The sequence below is a fragment of the Phyllobates terribilis genome, unplaced genomic scaffold (genome assembly GCF_046119375.1).
Source record: "Phyllobates terribilis strain yellow unplaced genomic scaffold, ASM4611937v1 Scaffold_5__5_contigs__length_657084704, whole genome shotgun sequence".
NCBI lineage: Eukaryota > Metazoa > Chordata > Amphibia > Anura > Dendrobatidae > Phyllobates > Phyllobates terribilis.
Genome location: NW_027362765.1, coordinates 201,908,914 through 201,929,903, shown reverse-complemented (window position 1 = coordinate 201,929,903; position 20,990 = coordinate 201,908,914). Strand labels below are relative to the sequence as shown.

General features: G+C 39.8%; 1 protein-coding gene across 3 annotated transcripts in view; it reads right to left on the bottom strand.

Annotated features, from left to right (window-relative positions):
• The window catches only part of LOC141272718 (arf-GAP with SH3 domain, ANK repeat and PH domain-containing protein 1-like), a 215,171-nt gene that overhangs the window by 6,106 nt on the left and 188,075 nt on the right, over window positions 1–20,990 (bottom strand). For 2 of the 3 annotated variants that reach the window (XM_073683719.1, XM_073683721.1), the window contains exons 13-27: window positions 20,020–20,068; window positions 17,753–17,916; window positions 16,210–16,343; window positions 14,521–14,612; window positions 14,057–14,243; window positions 12,463–12,548; window positions 12,246–12,361; window positions 11,551–11,618; window positions 10,213–10,320; window positions 9,105–9,330; window positions 5,731–5,889; window positions 4,814–4,880; window positions 3,425–3,480; window positions 3,093–3,241; window positions 1,158–1,280 (exon numbers count right to left, since the gene is read on the bottom strand). In XM_073683719.1, coding sequence (XP_073539820.1) covers window positions 1,158–1,280; window positions 3,093–3,241; window positions 3,425–3,480; window positions 4,814–4,880; window positions 5,731–5,889; window positions 9,105–9,330; window positions 10,213–10,320; window positions 11,551–11,618; window positions 12,246–12,361; window positions 12,463–12,548; window positions 14,057–14,243; window positions 14,521–14,612; window positions 16,210–16,343; window positions 17,753–17,916; window positions 20,020–20,068 — 1,784 coding nt within the window. The remainder of the gene's footprint in view (window positions 1–1,157; window positions 1,281–3,092; window positions 3,242–3,424; window positions 3,481–4,813; window positions 4,881–5,730; window positions 5,890–9,104; window positions 9,331–10,212; window positions 10,321–11,550; window positions 11,619–12,245; window positions 12,362–12,462; window positions 12,549–14,056; window positions 14,244–14,520; window positions 14,613–16,209; window positions 16,344–17,752; window positions 17,917–20,019; window positions 20,069–20,990) is intronic. The other variant, XM_073683720.1, reaches the window with a different exon arrangement.

Genomic DNA, 20,990 nt, shown 5'->3' with positions numbered 1-20,990 from the left:
ACAGAAAGGCAAGCTGATTAGTTTGGGCTCCTTTTTTATTCCAGCTAAGAATATTGTGTTTTTTTCATAAACAGCAAAGGTCCTACAGTTATGAAAGACATATTTTCGGAGTCATGACCTAGTGGTGAACGTAACGCATTGTCTTACGCCACTGGGTGGTTGCAGCAGCACCTCCAGACTAATATGGGGTCAGATGGATGATGCTATCCATGCCATGCCTCCTCTACCTATAAAAAGGTAACATCGTGAAGGGAAATATGACAGTAATATCTTCCGCCTGGGACCTCCAGGGGGAAAGAGATCATGGAAGTTGGGGATCCCATAATTTACTAAAAGAACTAGCCACATCCCTGACCAGCCTTGTTATGAGTCACCGAAGGGGAGGTATGTGGGTGTGACTTGTGTTAATAAAAGCAAATACCAAGCTATGATGAGTGTCAGTCTTGGGAGACACAGTGCGCTGTGGTTCTGTAGTGTTACCCCGCAAAAAATAAAGAGCTCCCCTTCATGAGAGACCGAGCCAACCCTGCAACATCAGGTTTAGTACATTTCTTCTGTTTATCCTTTTTATTTTATGTAATTGTTTATACTGTACTGTTTTGTCCATTTTGCAACATCTTTGTATATTTTTTTATAAACACTGCCTGCTTTTTTGGGTTAAATATATAAAATTTTAATAGCTTCATTCCTCTTGCTCTATAAACCGCACCCCTGAAGCAATACGCTATATGTAATGGGTGTCCAATCCGCCTGTACAAACGATTGGAGGTGGCAGCTAGTTAATTTTTATTTTGGAGTTGGTAGTGACCATTCCGGGGTGTGTGTGTGCATGTATGTATATTTATTCCACATGTTGGAATGTGTATATACTATACGCTCACTGTGAGTTCCCTAATAACTGGCCTAGTGGTCAAAACAGCCGTGGCCTTGTCAGTCAATTGTGTAATTGTCCTGACGACTGGAGGCGATTGGAGCATTGTTTCCTGACAAAATGGTACCAGCCGGGAGATATGCGTGATTACCCCTGTTGGTTCCCTGACAATTAATGTTTAATATTGACTACATTTATTGCAAACCGTGTATGAAATCCAAGGATTGTTCTTAGTTAGAGACCTCCGAACATCATGCCTCTTGCGCTACATGATTTAGCTACTTACCCACCAGTTCTGATCCTCCTCTTCTGTAACTACAATAATTTCCCCTATACTAAATGTGAGTTCATCTTCTCTATCTGCAGTGCAGTCGAATAAAGCCTTCACCCGTCTGAGCTTTGGCTTGCTCTTAAGGAAGACAGAAAAAAAACAAAATATTACATACACATCTTTGAAGTATGTTATCAGGAAGATAAGACTGAATCTGTGTGAATACATAATAACAAGCTTTTACCATGAAAGCGACAATAATTTACAGCAAATTATCAAGTTTCCAGACATTTCCCTAAAGGTATGCTCATACTGAGTTTTTTCTATGAGAATTCTGAAGCGGATCCACATCAAAAACAGCTTAGAATACACTTTGAATAATCTTCCCATTCATTTCAATGGAAAATCCAAGAAAATTTGGAAAAAGGCAGAGAAAAGCAGTGTTTCCTGAAGTGGATTCCCCTTGAAAAACACATTGGCTTTTTCCACCTGCAAAGAACGCCAATGGAACAAAACCTACATCTTTAACCAGTTCAGGACTGATTACCCCTGTTCCTGGTCAGGCACACTTTCAGTTTTTTTTGTTCATGTGATTTAAAGAACTGTAAAAAAAAAAAAAAAAAAAAAATTCTCATTGAGATATTCAAATAATATTTGCATCTATATTTCATAATACGTGAGGCTTAATTTTTATGTTTATCAGGTGATATTGGTGGGAAAAAAAAGAAAATAGGTGTCTGTTTTCAAGTTTTTTGATTTTTTTTTTCATGACCACAAAAAAATATATTTCAAAATTTGTTCCCATTTCTCTAACAATTATTTATATAAAATTGACCTTTTTTCTCAACAGGAGCGGAGATAACGGTTTGGATTAGCAGTGGCTTTATTTTCTTATTCTTTATCTGCTTTTTATTTATTTTTCATTTATTTCATACATTGTGCCCCCATCCACCTTAAGGTCATAAAAGACCTTTAGGGGTCATTTCAACATTTTAAATACTTTTTTTTAAATCTGATTTTACCAGTAATTGGGGCTGGTATATGGAAATGAAGCCTCTTGGCTGCGCAGCAGAGCTGACTGGTTCTCCTAGGACTCAGCAGCTCCTGCTCCCTCCATACATCCAGCGATTATATGACTGCCGGGTCAGGAGGAGGAAGCACCTATTACTGTATGCACAGCACTTGTTCAGCACAGTGCATAGCTATAGAGAAGGCAGAGACGGTAATAAACAGTCTGGGCCTGCTTTTTGGGGAGCTCAGCTGTTTCTTACAGATGGCTCACCACCCCGCAGCCGTACAATCGCGTGCAGCTGATCTACTATGCAGTGATGGTTTAGAACATCGCTTTAGAGTAGAATGTGGAATGCCTGGACATTTCAAGTTGATGGGGGGTCCAGAAGTGGTTAAAGGGATTGTCCAGTACTGGACAACTGTTGCTTAATCTGTTCAGGCCTAAATTAATATAAGTACAGTCTTCCTGCCGTGGAGCCATTCCAGCTATGTTGGCAGCATAGTTCCCAGTGGTGGCCGGTTACATGCCGGCTGCAGCCAATGAACTGGAACGTTACCTCTGTAGGAGGTGAGTATACGCTGTTTTATATTAATTCGGGTCCTGAATGACTGAGCTGGGAATGTGGTGAACCTGTGAAACCGGTACTGGAGTTTAAAATAGTTAATATTCATTTTTCCAAGATGCTCAAAGTTGACTATACTATTAAATGCCCATACAACTTCACCTGACAGCTTTTACTCCTAACCTCTACATGCCAGTTCAGATGAGCGTAAAAATGGTGATGGCTTATCTTCTCTGAAACACAAAAATCTAAAATTCAACAAGTCTGACCATTCCTTCCTAACATTATCTGTCGGGGACAGTCGGAGGCCGTCATATACATTAGATGATCGGTGAAAATAGGTGCCCCGCAGAGAAGGTAAACAATTAAATCTCACCAGGCTCATCCTTCGTGGCATGGGCAGAGGTGGCTCTTGATTGGAGGCTGGGACATGATAGAGTTCTTGCACAGATGGACCTGGAGACACATTGCTCTGAGTCGATCTTTGGTTTCCTGCTTTTGAATATCCTTCTGTCCTGTAATCAACTAGTAAATAGACAGACTGTCATTAAATCAGAAAATATTTGACACATGGTATAAGATAAATCTGTAGAAGGCACTTTGTGAGCTACAATTCTCACTCAAATGATTGCGTTTATTATACAATATATTAATAAAATGTAAAAAAAAAATAAATGCCACAATAATAATTACGCTAGGATCACGTACCTTTAGGTGGGATTTCTGGCACTTCATGAAGACTACTGAGTTTTGGTGATCCAATACTGTAATCACAAAGAATATAACATACTAACTGGCCAATGTAAAAGAGCATTTTCATGGGCGATTTCTCACTCAGAAATATTTGGTTATTTAGCCCACAAGAACAGTGGAGTCTCACAGTCTAAGCTTCAACAGGCCTTCAGCCCTGTTCTTCATCAACAAGTTCAGTATTTGGCAGCAGAAACCCCTCCCAAATACTGGGCTGCCTGTACAGCTATAACAAGATGTATAGAGACCGTCTGTGTACGTCCTATTTCGGTTATACAGAGATGTGACACATTAGCCATTGCTAACGCCAGTCATACCTCCCAACTTTTCATGAAGAAAAATTGGGATAGATCATGCAAAATTTTAGGCCGTCCTTCCTTAACCAAAACCATTTACCATTTCATTCTCTCCTGGCAACGAAGAAAATGTTATAAAGTGATGAATGAACACTGTATAAGCCAAGAACACTGTAAAAACAAAAAACAGTTGTAGAATTGCATTTTTTCTACCATTTCTTCAAACTTGCAATTTTTTCCCCACTTTTCAGAAAATTGTATGGAAAAATGAATGGTATCATTCAAAACTACAACTGGTCCCACAAAAAAAAACAAGCCCTCATACGGCTAGATTAACGAAAATTGGCTGCAGAGGTAATGGGTGAGAGGGGTTGTCCAGGTTTGGGAGAAAGTCACTATGTAACTGCAGATTGTCAAATTGTGATAATGAGCAGTGCGCACGCTGTCACAATTTACTGGTATTGCTAGTCTAAGCAGGTAGTCACTTGACTGCATGTATGTGATTTGCATACTTGTGGTCACACACCAACTAGACGTGTCCGGCTTCTCCCTATTCACTTTTATGGAGAGAAGCCGAGCACATTTAGTTGGCGTGTGACCACAAGTATGCAAACTGCATGCATGCAGTCATGTTACTCACACCGACAATACCGGGTAATTGTGATGGTGTGCACTGTCACGATTCTGCAGGCTGCAGTCACACTGAGTGACTACACACTTTTGTACCAAGCCTAGACAACCCCTTGAATATATAAATTAAATGTATTTCTAAAAAACAAAATCTTATTTTTTTGGGGGGTGGTATACACTATAGAAATGAACCTCTATGTACCAGTACAATGTGCCTATAAAGAAGAACAACATTTCGAGATGTAGCATTGAGACATATATGCCAGTGACACTACGGAGACTGGCGGGAGACCCAGGCAGCATAGAAAGAAGTGGTGGGAGATCAGTAAAAAGAGTAGAATGATTTTTTTTTTGGCATGCTTAAAAAATAAATAAAAACTTTATTAAACTGATCCAAATTAAAATGTTATATAATATTTACCTTGGTCTCCTAGATATAACTTCTGACTGGAGAAATTTGGATGGAGAAGTGCAACAAGAGCCGTAATCTGGAATATGAAGACTACATTTGACTTTTCTATTTTAGCCATGAGGAGAATACTATACACAGAGAGATAACACATTTTGTTTATGGGTTAATACAATATACATGTCAAAGTCCATCCATTTAAGATAAACTTCACAATTAAGTTAATATTAACCTAAATTAATTAGATTTTTTATAATTATTGATACAACACTTGAAATGTCTGCCCCCCATTGATGAACAAAATGGTTAGGGACTTAAAGGTAATCTATCAGCAGGTTTTTTGCTATGTAATCTGAGAGCAGAATGATGTAGGGGCAGAGAGCTGGATTCTAATGATGTATCACTTACTGGGCTGCTTGGTGCAATTTTGATAAAATCCATGTTTTTTTTTCTGCTGTAGATTTAGCATTGCTCTGAATGCTGAGCTCTGCATTACCCCGCCCACACCACTGATTGGCAGCTTTCTGTGTAGTGTACACTGTACATTGTCAACAAGCTGTTAATCACTGGTGGGGCGGAGTTACACAGATTAGCTGGACTGCCTGGCATGTGACACTTAGTCCTCTAGTGATAATCTTCAGCTGTTAAAACACTGATAATATTGAAACTACAGCAAGCTGCTGAGCAAGTGACACATCTCATGAATCAGGCTCTCTACCTCTATATTATCCTGCTCTCAGATTAAATAGCAAAAACCTGCTGACAGATTCCCTTTATTACCTGCATGCCTCTTCTTTTTTTACCCTGCACTTTGACATTAAGGCACTGTGATGTAACATTACTTAGTAAGTTAGCATAAATAATAAATTAGTAAAAATCACAATATTGCAGTATAATATACTCAACAGACTAACTGAAGTTACCCTTACCAAAGTGCAGATTGCTTTGACTAGAGGGGCTGTGTGGAATAATAGGTGCAGGCTCTGAAAGTGCCCTCTTGTGCTTTGTAGTCAGTGGAGGTGTGGCAGGCAGCTTTTTGGGGACAGGTGATGGACTAGCAGGGGGAGGAGGTGGCGGTACATTGGGTGCTGAGAAAGAAACAATATGCATGCATTGAATTGTAAACATATACGATCGAATTTCTCCCTAAATAGATTTCTTCCCTTCAAGCGTATTTGAATACTCTAACGTGTATATTTCTCCCCATATACAGTACAGACCAAAAGTTTGGACACACCTTCTCATTTAAAGATTTTTCTGTATTTTCATGACTATGAAAATTGTACATTCACACTGAAGCCATCAAAACTATGAATTAACACATGTGGAATTATATACTTAACAAAAAAGTGTGAAACAACTGAAAATATGTCTTATATTCTAGGCTCTTCAAAGTAGCCACCTTTTGCTTTGATGACTGCTTTGCACACTCTTGGCATTCTCTTGATGAGCTTCAAGAGGTAGTCACCGGAAATGGTTTTCACTTCCCAGGTGTGCCCTGTCAGGTTTAATAAGTGGGATTTCTTGCCTTATAAATGGGGTTGGACCATCAGTTGTGTAGTGCAGAAGTCTGGTGGATACACAGCTGATAGTCCTACTGAATAGACTGTTAGAATTTGTATTATGGCAAGAAAAAAGCAGATAAGTAAAGAAAAACGAGTGGCCATCATTACTTTAAGAAATGAAGGTCAGTCAGTCCGAAAAATTGGGCAAACTTTGAAAGTGTCCCCAAGTGCAGTTGCAAAAACCATCAAGCGCTACAAAGAAACTGGCTCACATGAGGACCGCCCCAGGAAAGGAAGACCAAGAGTCACCTCTGCTTCTGAAAGTAAATTAATCCGAGTCACCAGCCTCAGAAATCGCAGGTTAACAGCAGCTCAGATTAGAGACCAGATCAATGCCACACACAGTTCTAGCAGCAGACACATCTCTACAACAACTGTTAAGAGGAGACTTTGTGCAGCAGGCCTTCATGGTAAAATAGCTGCTAGGAAACCACTGCTAAGGACAGGCAACAAGCAGAAGAGACTTGTTTGGGCTAAAGAACACAAGGAATGGACATTAGACCAGTGGAAATCTGTGCTTTGGTCTGATGAGTCCAAATTTTAGATCTTTGGTTCCAACCACCGTGTCTTTGTGCGACGCAGAAAAGGTGAACGGATGGACTCTACATGCCTGGTTCCCACCGTGAAGCATGGAGGAGGAGGTGTGATGGTGTGGGGGTGCTTTGCTGGTGACACTGTTGGGGATTTATTCAAAATTGAAGGCATAGTGAACCAGCATGGCTACCACAGCATCTTGCAGCAGCATGCTATTCCATCCGGTTTGCGTTTAGTTGGACCAACATTTATTTTTCAACAGGACAATGACCCCCAAACACACCTCCAGGCTGTGTAAGAGCTATTTGACCAAGAAGGAGAGTGATTGGGTGCTATGCCAGATGACCTGGCCTCCACAGTCACCAGACCTGAACCCAATCGAGATGGTTTGGGGTGAGCTGGACCGCAGAGTGAAGGCAAAAGGGCCAACAAGTGCGAAGCATCTCTGGGAACTCCTTGAAGATTGCTGGAAGACCATTTCCGGTGACTACCTCTTGAAGCTCATCAAGAGAATGCCAAGAGTGTGTAAAGCAGTCATCAAAGCAAAAGGTGGCTACCTTGAAGAACCTAGAATATAAGACATATTTTCAGTCGTTTCACACTTTTTTGTTAAGTATATAATTCCACATGTGTTAATTCATAGTTTTGATGCCTTCAGTGTGAATGTACAATTTTCATAGTCACGAAAATACAGAAAAATCTTTAAATGAGAAGGTGTCCAAACTTTTGGTCTGTGCTGTATATCAATGGAATAGCTTTCAGGCAGTGGCTTCCCAAGTAAAAGGGGCCTATAGCAAAGATCAAACAAGGCCCTAAGGCCCCATATTATTGTGTCTGGTGTTTGTTTCCCCATCCCTTTCCATGAACCTTAAGACCAGGGCTGTGGAGTCGGTGCCGGTATAAAATGGACCAACTCCGACTCCTAAAATATATAATAGTTCAATGCAGTTTGTGGGGAATATATATATATTTTTTTAACTTGGGAAAGTTATGAAATGTCCTATTACTGATCTAAGGGTCTAGCCTTTTAGCTGAGAAAAATGTGTCCTACAGTAAATTTATCACTTAAACATGAGCCATGTATGAGGGAGCCTGAGTTATGGAAATTGAGGAGTCGGAGTCGAAGATTTGGCTTACCGACTCCACAGCGCTGCTTAAGACACTTCCACTGGAAAGTAAAGGGGATACAACTAAGCAGGACTGAATCCCACCTTTCCCCTATACCAACCGCATGCCTTCGCTTTGAGGTCAGGTTCATGTGTAAAGCTTAAAATTTCACTGTACACACTGGGCCGGTTCTATCAAAGCTTTTACAAAAGTTTTGAAAAGTCGCAAAATACTAGTGCAACTTGAGACTGTGCAAAAACTTCGCAACTTTGACTTCTTCACGCCATTTTCTCCCAGTTCCAACAAAGTGGTCAGTGCTGGGGCATAGTAACCGGTGCTCATCAAAGTCATGATGAGTGTCAGTGTCCACTACGCCACAAATCTTACTCCAGCAGGAACTGGAGTAAGATTTGTGGCGAGGGGCATGTGACTTGTCCGACTCCTAAAGAGGCACACGCTTCTTCATGAGTCCGGAATGTCCGAATCCAGCAAGCCTCATCATCAAGACCAGAGTCAACAACGCCGGTCTTGATGAATCTGGGCCTCACTCTTTTGCTATGAATTTTGGTTCTGGCTTTAGAGAAAACAAAAAGCACGCAATTCAAAGTGATCATTCTACAAGCATGTGACGAGATATTCCTAAAAATATAAAACAAAAGAGGGTCCTTTCAAATCATGTACCAGGACATTTAGCTAATGTGTTCACCTAGCATTATTATTATACCTAGCAATTATTTATTACACTTTATATATGTCTTTATATATGTTGTCTCCACTGTTACATCTGTGTAAAACTGATAGACATGTGAAGAAACACTCCATGTAAAACAGATTTGTTATAATATGTCCTCTACAGGTACAACACAGGGCATTAGTTTTACCTGACGTGTCTCTGTAACAAAAATCAATTATATAATTATATTTTTCAGAAAGTAGGTGGTTTTTACCTTTCTCACTGTGTGTTAATTTTCACTGTGAATTGTAATTTACAGAGGGGTATACTGAATATTCTGGACATAATGGATATCATTCAAGCTCCTGATGCCAGAATTTGCTGTAAGTCATTAACACAAGTATCACTTTTTATGTTTCCATACCTCTAATAGGATTTCGAGGAGGCAGTGGGGGGGTGAAGGGCGCTGTTGGTGTCATGGCATTATCAGTGCAGGATTGTCCTCCGCCTATATCATAGCGTGAATCTTGAGACACCTGAGATGCTCGCCTTAAAAATGATGTTGGCAGTCCCCTGTCAGAGAACTGAGCGCTGGGAGATTGGAAGCAACTGTATGGTCGTAGAGATCTCTCCTTTTTAACAGGGCCCAGCTAAGAAGAAGATAAAATCACTTTAGAATTGTATATGTACAATATTGTTCATTTATCAAGAATAGACACTTTGTATTGTGTCCATCTTACTTTGTGACCATCCTTGTTCGACACTTTTTAAAAACAGGATAGCAACTGTTGTTCATTTTATGACTGTGATATAGCTGACCATGGGGGTGAACAAGACAAAGGGCCAATTCATCAAAGAACTGGCGTCAAAACATCTTAAATACTCAAAAACGTTTGTGCAATTTTTGGGTTCAAGCAGCTCTGCCAAAGTGGGTAAAGCTTGAGAGGAGCCATGCTAAAATAGGACAATTTATGGAAAATGGCAGCGTTTTCTACCCAAAAATGTTTCTTCAGTCCCCGACTGGAATAACATTTCTGGCAAGGTGCATGGAGGCGAATGCCACTGATCGGATGCGCAAAATTTATTAAGGGACGGGCACGTCTTAATGAATTTGGTGCACTCCACTACTGAAGACTGGTGGACGTAAAGTCAATGTTAATCAATTGGGGCCAAAGTGTTTTGTTACTTGGCTCAAATTGTACAATCTCAACTAAAATGCTCCTTCAGTGGGAGAAATTAACAATGAACAATCCTTTTAGCTAAATGGTGGCAGACTGTTATCTGAAAAAGAAGTTGGCCATATATAAAATTTTTCATCTGATAAATAGCCGTCCCTGATGAAGGTATCAGTCAAAAAAACTGTACTGAGAACATACTCAGAAAGATTGTTCATCCTTCACCAGGTTTAATTGAATATTGATGACCAGTACAAATCAGTCTAGGAATAAAATGTTTGTAGCTACATATTCTGATCATTCACTGGCTGTTCAATCATCAATCAATCTCAGGTGTATTGCTACCTTTATGCTTACCTTTTCATCAAGATCATCGTCACTTTCATACATGTCATCTTCGCGTAACCGCCACTCATACTCCACATGGACACGCATGTTAAACTGATTGTTCTGAGCTTGGAGAAGCTATTGAAAGAAACAATATTTATAAAGATCGGTGAACAAAAGTTTGATTAAGAAAGAAGACAAGTAGTTTTGTGACTTTATAATTTGGTCTGCTCAACCCCTGTGGTGCATTTCCATTGGTACAATTTTTTTTCAAAACTTGTGCCCTATGAACCATGCAGATTATTGTTTTAAGCCTCCTTGAAACTCCAAAAAGACCTCAACAATCAGCTTGGCACAACACTTGATACATACAGTTTATATTTGGTTTCTGTGCACTGAAACCTATTAGTAACGCTAAGTAAAACCTTTTATCCATTTTACATGAATAGCATAATTGCAGGTGGACACGTGACCACAAGTACATGATATGCATATTTCTTTCCTCATTTAGACTAGACGAGCCCACTCCATCCTCGATCAATACAAGTGAATTGAGTAAGGCCGTGCACGTCTAGTTGGTATGTGTTCAGAAGTATGCATATTGCATACTTGCATGCACGTGACCGCCTGCTGTCACTGCAGACACTGGAGAATCCTGACAGTGTGTGGTGCGCAAGCTGTGAGGATTCAGATGTCTGCAGTCAGATAATGTGACTGCAGACTTTTAACAAAAGACTGGACAACAATAAAGGAAGTTTACCAGTCAGAGCAAGTAAGGGCACAAGGATAAATTGTTAGAATGAAGAGGTCATGGAAAGTGTAGCACCATGGTCCCTTCTAAGTACAATTCTCTACTCAATGCTGGATGTACAACCAATACAGAGAAAATGTCGTTTTATTTTCATGATTGGTAGGGGTCCCTGTGGTTGGACCACTTCTAATCGGCTAGTATATCTACCCCCACCTACTGTATCCTCACCCATCCCTTGTAGATCGTGAGCCCTCGCGGGCAGGATCCTCGCTCCTCCTGTACCAGTTTCCGTCACGTTTTGTCAAAGATCATTGTAATTGTTCTTGTATGTATACCCCCTTTTTCACATGTAAAGCGCTATGGAATAAAGGGCGCTATAATAATAATAATCCCATTCCTATGTAGAGTGCTTTATGTATTTTAATGTTAATACACAATATTACTAGAACTTGTGAAAATTGTCATAAAAGATGTCAACCTATTCCTGATCTAGGATAAAAAATGTTTTTCTTGTTTGCAGTGCTACAGGAGATGTTAGCAATGTGTGCACTCCATACTCAGTATACTCATCACGCTAGATACAAGTTGTGTAGGTGTGACCATTTTAATTCTCTTACCAAATCTTCACAAAGAGAGAGCTTCAGGCGTCTGGCAATATCGAGAGCAGTTTCCCCAGCTTCATTTTCTGCAAAAATTAAAAGTTATGAAAAAAACATGAGAAATAAAACCAACAGAGCTGAAAGGGTGATACAATCATTATCAGTAAGTAACGCAGGTAAGTAATTGCAGCGTCTAGATTCTTAGGAATCAGAGCATAGAAAATCTCATTTTTCACATTTTCATTCTTAGAAGCTTGTGTGATACTAATTTATTTGACATGCAAATTGTTATCCAATTTAATTCTATCACCCTTAAGGCATAAAGCAAGAAAAGCAAATGAAAAGTCATCTGGTAATGTGAAAATTTAAGACGTTCTGGCCAAAAACTTCTGGATCATGACATGAAAGACGCTTGCAGGGGGATGATACCATATGCCCCATCATGTGCATTATTTCTGCTACAACCTGAGCTATTTACTAGAGGGATTATTTATACAGCTAACATATTACATAATTACAATACTTTGTATTACTGTGTCATGATCCACAAGAAGTAAGCTGGAGAACCATGATACCGCCATACTATTGGAAGAAATTTTTGGGTGAAGGGTGGGGTTGGGTGTTCAGTTAGACCCAAACTTTAAACTGAAGTTTCACCAAAATTATTAAAATGGACCGAGTATATAGGTCTGCTGGTATATCCAGGTACTCACTTATCTTCACATTGACTTTAGCTCTCAGGAAAAGTTTTATGCTCTCAGTTTTGTTATATAAACTGCAGTAGTGAAGTGGGGTGTTGCCTCGGACAGTTTGCTTCATTAGGTTTCCACTGTAGAAAACACAATTTACATTTTTTTAGTCAACCATGGAGACAGCATATAAAACAAGCACATCATATTACAACTACATATATTGTATTAAATCGCTTACCTGTTATGTACCAAAAAATCTACAATATGTAATGACGTTCTGTCTGACAGTAGCACTGCCAAATGCAGAATGGTCTCACCGGCCTCCTGAAATAGAGTAAGCAAATAACATCACTTACAAACTTTCTGCTGTTGATTGGCAATAAACAAATAAATGAAGAAAAATATAAATAGCTTAATACATATAATATACCAAGAGGTTTCTCCAAATTCATCACAAAATGGCATTTTTTATTGACAACTGCAGTCTCAGAACCTCTCCATGACTAGTGTATTTTGCTCTCAGTAGAGCTCCTTTCATTGTTATCAATCGCAACATACAGAATTTATTTTTTTCAAATCCAAGCAAAGATTTACTATGGGGTTCAAGTCAGTTGACTGTGAGGCCATCTTCGGAACCTTCCAGAATTTCTTCTGAAACCAAGCCTTGGTGGACTTTAGGGGGATATTTGTCCTGCTGGAAGGTTCAATGATGCCCAAGCTTCAACTTCCTCATAGAAGCCACGACATTTTCTTCAGTATTTCCTGACACTTTATTAAATCCATCATGCCCTCCACATGCTGCAGGTTTCCAGTACCAGAAAAGTAAAGCAGCCCCAGAGCATCATTGAGCCGCCACCATGCTTCACTGAAGGCAGGGTGATCTTTTCAGCTTATATGCCTCATTGTTACCCCTCCAGACATACTGCTGATTCATAAACCTTAAACGTTTCAGTTTTGTGTTATCCCTCTACATAACAGAATCCAAGAACGTCTGTAGTTTATTTATATGGTTTTGAGCATATTGGAGCTGACTTTTATTGTGCTTTTGGTTGAATAGTGGAGCAAGCAAATCTTGGAAGTTCAGGCATCAAGACCTTCAGCATCTATTATGTGCCATACTGTGCAAACTGAAACCTCACTGCCTGCTGCCCCCAAATTTTGCTGCATGTATTTTCCAGTTACTTGAGGGTTTTTGTTCACCTGCCTCTTCAGGAATCTGGTATCCTCCAGTGACAGCCTCCTCTTTATGCCACGTCCAGGTAGTGTAGCCACTAGTTTTCCTGTAACTTTGAACAAACTCTGCTTCCAGCTGTATCTCTATGAAAATTCAATAGCTTTGTATCATTTTCCTTGTCTGTGCAAGACAACAACCCAAGAATATTAGTGAACTGGATGCCATTGCCCATGAGGAATGGGCTAAGATTCCCCCAGGAACGCTGCCAGAAGCTGGTGTCTGACTATGCATAATGTTTGCTGCAGGTCATAACAGTCAAAAGTGCTCCACTAAGTACAGACACTTGTCAAGAAGGGATTGAAAAATTCTGAGAGTGCAGTAGTCAGTAAAAGTGTCATTTTCGGCTGAATTTGGAGACATCACTTGATATAGTTGTGTTATTCACAATGTTCTTGTTTGGAAATTTGCTAATAAACCTATGGGGTTGGTGGAGGACTCATTTTATTTACAACTGTACAACATTATATTTTCTAATGTTCATACACAAAACACGTGAATGGATCTTACTATTCTTATTTATAATACTACAAATACATTATACTTCTGTTTTTAAGGAAAGGCCATTTAATCAGTATCACATTCAATACACAACAATTACCTGTGCTGGCTGGGGCAAGGGCTCTGTCAAATCAACCTTTTCTGCATAGGCCTGGATCAGTGCAAAAGTATCCTTAAACCGAACAGCATCTTGAAGATCATGCTGCCGTGTCAATGGATGTAAGTTGCTTCTTTTTGTATATAACCAGTGTACATACTTGGAGTTAATGAAATCTTTTCTAGTGGTCCTATTAAATGTACCGAAAAGAGTTAAATGAATTACGGTAATAGCTTCATGAGGTCTATAAAGAGTAACCGCATTTCCCAAAAAACATTTGCCATGTCAATCTCAGGTAGAAGGGTATAGATGAAGGCTTAGACTTTGTTCAAGCTCTTCCTCAACATTTGTGGATTTTTGAGGAAAGCTGATGTGGTTGAACAATGGGCAAAGTGAGCAAGAGTGTTTTCCTCTTTCAAGTAAAAAGCCACCAAGAAAGTCAAATGTTAAAATCATGATTTACTCACATGGCACTGTCTATAGTAGGCTTGATTGTCGGAGATGGGAGATTGGCCTCTACAATGTCATTGAATCCAGAGTTGCCAACGTTTTTTGCTAGCTGAAAACACACCATGGAGATGAGATAAGGGAGCAGAGTATGTCCATCATTAATTAGTAATAATAATCATATTAATCCTGGTATCTGTCTACATCCCTAGACCTCTGGGGTACAGCAGCAATAACCTGTGGTGATGGCATCATAAGGATCATTCAGACATCAGTTTACCTCATACGTGTTTTTCACGGATAGTACTCATACCTATGATATTCTATGGCGTAGTTCACGTGTCCAATTTTTTTTCCCTTGAACTGAATGGTCTGCACAAAAGCACAGAGACTTGTCCGATATTGGTCCGATTCACAGATCAAAATGGACAATGCAAGTCTACAGGTCAGTGAAAAAAAAAAAATCAGACAGCAATCGGGTGCCATCCGTGTGCTGTCTGATTTTCCGGGACTATTTGATGGGAAAAAGCTTTCTCAAGCTTCTTCGATCAAAGAAAAACTGATGAAACTCAGGATGAAACTCTGGATGAAATTCAGACCGATTTTCCCATATGAGAATTATTCGCCGTGCAACGCTCCTCTGGGAAATTTAACATGCAAACCTCCTTACCTTGGCATGCCAGAGCCGGTATGTATCTCTCCACAAGGAGAAACGTTACCCCTTAGACCTCAGGCCTGAGCCTCTCACCTAGCCAAATCAGTTCTCATACTTTGCACTGATGAGGGCCAACAGCCCGAAACACTGTGTCTGCAAATTGAGATTCTGATTAGGCTATTATCTGAAGTCATATTGCACGACACGTTAAAGGGTCAATTGTGACTTGTAGGATTGCTGCTTCCAATAGGTGGCGCTATAGAGTACAAGTCCTCTTCATCTCTGAAGAGGCAATTTGCATATAAAATGTCCCGTATGAGAAAAATCACTCACTGACGTCTGAATGAATGCTAAGACTTATGTACACAGCAATGGAACAACAATTAACAAGCAGGTTTAGCAATAACATAACAGCTAAAGAATTTTAAGAAATATCCTGTGTAATGTTATGCTGGTCACAAATATCACACACACAAGTGACACATTTTCAGCTTTTTAATCCTTTACTTTATAACTTGCATTACTGCATGAGATATTTCACAAATTTTTATAGTAGACCTTTAAAGCACCACTTCAGTATTTTTTCTTTATTGCAGCACTGGAGTGGTGCTACTAATGTAAGTTCCCTGGCCCTAGTCTCATACTTACCAGCCGCTGTCTTCATCTTTTACCTTGTGACCTGCCGGATTGCTCCAGTGTTTGCTGGACTTTTCAATGTAAGTCTATGAGAGCCTTATTCTAGCTCTCACAGACCTATATTGAGAGCTTGTGACCGTTACCTCTGACTTCTTGTCAGTCAGAAGTTGGGGTCACAAGATGGTCCCGTGGGACCAGAGTGGCGCCAGGAAGAGCAGATGACAGCAGGTGGTGATTACAATATTAGGTGCAGAGACCTTATGTTAGTAGCACCACTTCAGTGCTGAAATAAAAAATAAAGATGGAGTGGTGCTTTAACAATTCTTCCAGTATTTTATATTGTCCTAAAATGTTTAATTACCTAAATAATTTTTTAAAGGGTGGAATCGAAAAATAATAGGAAAGAGTTTCCTCTCACCAAGAGCTCTGAGGTTCCAAGTTTGTCAAGGGAAAGAGACTGAATACGAGAATGATGGACTCCAAGTTCTCTATGAACCCCAGAACATTCAATACAAGTGAGGATACCCAGATTTATAGACAGCCATGTTGGATCTGGTAAATAAAAATACATACATCAATCATATATTTTATGACATATGGATAAAAAAAATCAAAATAGAAAGAAAAAACATATGTAAAATAAGTACAAACATAAAAACCACTCCTATGTGAAAGGGAATCTGTCACCACTTTGGAGTTATCAGACCTCTACTATGGCCATACAGTGTATAGAAAAGTAAATCTGTGACGTGCACTTGCTCCCTGACCTCCCGGGCATGCGCATAGCACGCGCTCTGCTTCATCCCGGCCCCGTCTGCTTCATCCCGGCACCAGGTAGTCACTGTCACTTCCCGGCTTCTGCACAATAGAAACCGGCAGCGCAGAGCACAGGCAGACGGGGCCGGGATGAAGCAGAAGTGGGATTTACGTGTTAGTAAATGTGAAGCCTGGATTGTTTTACCGCTGCCATGCAGGTGCTATAACAGGAAGTCTGTCATAAATTAGGGGGGACTTATTAAATAACATAACTCTCAGAGCAATGAAAGTCCCATACATGAAACTTAAGAGAACTAGACCGCCGCAGAAACTTTATCTTTGCGCCTGTCATAATTAATTTTTCTAGTGATTTATGCATTATAATGTGTTCTTAGTGCAATGTGTAGGATAAATCAATTTCCTTTAAAAGCTGCTCAAGACATGAAATGGATATAAGGGGTGTCCACTCAAACAACATTTATCTCCTATCTAGAGGGTAGGGAGTAAGTGCATGATCTCTGCAGGCCTCACCAGGGACCCCCCAATCACTAATGTGGTAATCCCAAGTCTCCAGTTTCTCCTCACCCCTCCACTCATGGTCTATGGGACTCTTGTAGACAACATGACGATAAGTGATAAATGTCTTTTGTTGGAAGCCAGTGTAAAGGGAAGCCATCATTAGAAATGGCCTATTGTTTAAATCAGGTTTTTGTGTTTAAATGTATTTCTCTTAATTTTTGGTAATGTTTTTTCCATATCACGCTCTATATTAAAAATGTTGCAATTTTCACACTGGTCCTTGGGGCTTTTTTAGGCTAACTTCCTGTTGTTTTAAAAGTAAGTATGAGGCTAGCCCCAGTGGCCAGTGTGAAAATTGCAAGAATACAGAAATTTTGACATGAAAAAAAAAAAAAAAACATTGGCAATAGTTCATTTTCTGATGATGGCAGTCAAGTAGATGATGTTCGGAACTTGTATTGTTAAAGCTTTGTCATCTTATCTGCTACCCATGTGCTTTCTACAAAGCCTAAATAATTTAACACGGAAGTTTGTAAGCTATGTAAGACAGAAAAAAACATATTATATATATATCTACCCCTCTACGATCTTGGAGCAATAACATACAGTATATATTTATATATATTTCCTAAGTCACATGTAACGGCTTCTAGTTCGTACAGAGTTTGACTTATTCATGATCTCACCTGGAGCACCACAATCGCAGCACACACTATTCCCAGGCATTCGCCTAATATCTTCAATAATGGCTTTGGTAAGATCTTCTATACTGTTCTCCTCACTGGGCCGAACTTCATGAAATGCCATATTCAGAGCTTCCTGCTTACTGTTAGTCAGCACAGAGATCCATCTGAAACAGAAATATTTGTTACAGTGTTCTTACAGGGACCAGCATGATGAGACCTACTCGTTCAGGACATCGGGAGCTGTCCAAGTTGGTGGGCTTTAAAGGGAATCTGTAAGCAGGTTTCTGCTATATAATCCAAGGGCAGTATGAAGTAGGGACTGAAACACGGATTTCAGGGATGTGTCACTTATTAGGCTGTGTGCTGTTTCTATACAAAGAGTGATTTATCAGCAGGAGATTATCACATGCCTGCTAGACCAAACACACCCGCACTACTGATTGACAGTTTACTGTCACTATACAATGTACATAGAGAGCTGTGGTGTGGGTGGGAGCAGCTTTCTTAGCTCTGCTGCATCTAAGAACTCTGTATCACAACAGCTGCACCCAGTAAACTAAGTGATACATCCCTGGAATCGGGGTCTCATGCTCTACATTATATAGCAAAAACCTGGTGACACATTCCCTTTAATACAACCTCATTATTGTTAAGGATAATGACTTCAAAGTTAATGACGGATGTGAAGTCTATTTTTCAGTAATTTATTTTCTTCCTTACTGATAATGGACTACTCATACCCAAGCTTTTCTAACCTAGGTATTCCCAGTTTCCTAGTTTAGAGTTTAAAGGGCTCGTCCAAAACTAATATTGATTATCTTTTAACGGCCTTTGGATCGATCTCGATCCATGTCAACTTGATGGATGAATGATATGTAGGAACATCGATCTTGTGCAAGTCTAGATAGGTCCATCAGGGTCTTCTCCGTCATTATCATGACAGTATCAAGCCATTGCATTGCTGGTCTTCCTCTTCGCCTTGTTCCTTCTATTCTATGTATTTAATAATATAATAGTTTTTCTAATATGGTTTACTTAAAAGTCCTACCCTTCCCTATTTCCGTTTTGATGACACTTCGTTTGAGAAACCCAGTGCATGCTGGGATACTCAAATGAGTTGTCATCAGTCATTGCTGCAGCCTCTATTCCCACCCTGAAACCAACCATCATCAGCATCAGGAAATGAACCGTTTCAGGGGCTGGGCTAGTCTCTGCTCTACTAAGCATGCATCAGTTGTCAATGCCAAAGTATGCTCAGTAGGAGCTCCCTTCTCACTGTGCACAGTGACAGTTCGCTCCCTCGCCAGCTCTAATGAGACGGGATGAGCCGGCAACAGAGCGCTCTGTCAGTGTGCATTGTAATAAGAGAATGCGGCAAAAAAGAGACCAGTCCCATCTCCGAAACAGACGTCACTTTCGGGGGCAAGCCTGGTCTCTGCTGTTAGACACCATGCCGTCATCAGGGAAGAATAGGGCACGGTAAGAAGGGAGTTTGTACCGACCTTAAGTCGGAATTGACAACAGACACATGCTCAGCGTCCTCAAAACGGAAAAAAAATAAAGCAGCTAGATTAGGAGAGGCAAGAGTAGGGACTTTTTAATTAAATCATAATAGAAAAACTGTTATATTATTAAAATAACTGGAGAGACATTTAGAATGAAAATCAATATTTCTTTCGGACCAGCCATTTTAGGTCTTGCTAGTGAGCAATGTTTTATTTTTTTCAACTTCAAGTGTTCCTGCTCTTTTACACAAAACTTGTAGAAAACCATGGTCTTACTATCCCCATCCCCCACAACAAGGTAAAACTGCTTTTGGTGCACATACCAGCTTAATATGTCCTGGAGCTGTTCTAATCCTCATGCTAACTTTCCATTCACTATTTCTGATTGGGTTATTCCTCTACCTCAGCATTCTGCCAGCACTATATGCACTTTCCTTTCCCTCCCATGCATTGCTCCTACCTTTAACCAATAGCTTGTCTGCCCACTTCTCTGTTTTGCATTATCATGTATTATAGAGCAGGAACAGAGACCAAGGCCTGCCCCCACATCCTGTAATCTGATTCCATGTCTCTGCTGCTAGAGGCAGATTACACTTCACAACAGGCAGGGAACAGCAAGTTGGGGCAAAGGCAAATACCCAGCAGATAATTTTTTTTTTCAATTAAAAAACAGTGATCTGCAGATTTCCTATTTAGCATATGATCTATCAAATGAGATCAAGTGGTCTGAAATTGAAGGGAACATTTATCACTTATACTTACGCAATACAATCCTGATCATCCTCGGTCAAGAAATGGTAGGTGCGGTTATCTGGAATTAAGAATATTTCACTTTTTATATACTGTTCTCCATTTAAGAAAAATGCAATAACTTATTAGTAAATGTTGGATAAAAATTTAAATGCTGAAAAGGTTTCAAAAATATGTTTACTTTGCCTATTTTTTTGCATGTTGTGACAACTTTCTCTGTGTTTGTGACATTTCTGCTAAAGTCAGGAATGGAAAACTCACCATGATGGTTGTCACCTTGAAATTAACTTCTCAGAAACTGATCATTCTGTAAGATTGTTTGGTCAATACCAGGGGCAGCTTTCCCATCGGTGTCTGAGAATATCAAAGGTGATGACTAATGGGGCTACAATTCTTGTTGTCACTTCAGCTAAACAGTCAGATAGCCAGTTCTATTAGTCTACAACAAATAGTTCTGTTGGAAAACTAAAAAAGAAAAAGTGCTCATCTGCACGACAGATAAATATTATTCTATAAAATGTACACGGAAGAAAATGATCTTCGTGAGAAATATAATATTTTGTAAGAAATATTATAGTACTGCTTAAAGGGGTTGTCCAAGTTATGTAAAATGCTGCATACAAGCAACAGTACCGCTAGAACATTTAGATAACACACATGTTGTTGATGCTCAGGGGTATACAGCCCGAGGCCACTGAGAGCAGTGACTGGCTGCAGACATCACATGGGGTATACGGCCTGTAAAGTCTGCAGCTGATGTACACAGTATATTGACTGGTAGTATCAGCAACGCAGCGCTGGAACAAAGGGTGAGTATGCATTATTTAATTATATTTTTTTAAGCAGTACGGCTGCCTGTGTGCAAAATTTTACATAACTTGGCCAACCCCTTTATACTTGATTAGACACACAAGCACATTTCAAACCAAAGTTTTGTGCTTGGCTCATTCGGTTTGTTTGGTGTATTCTTGTTGTGGCCAATC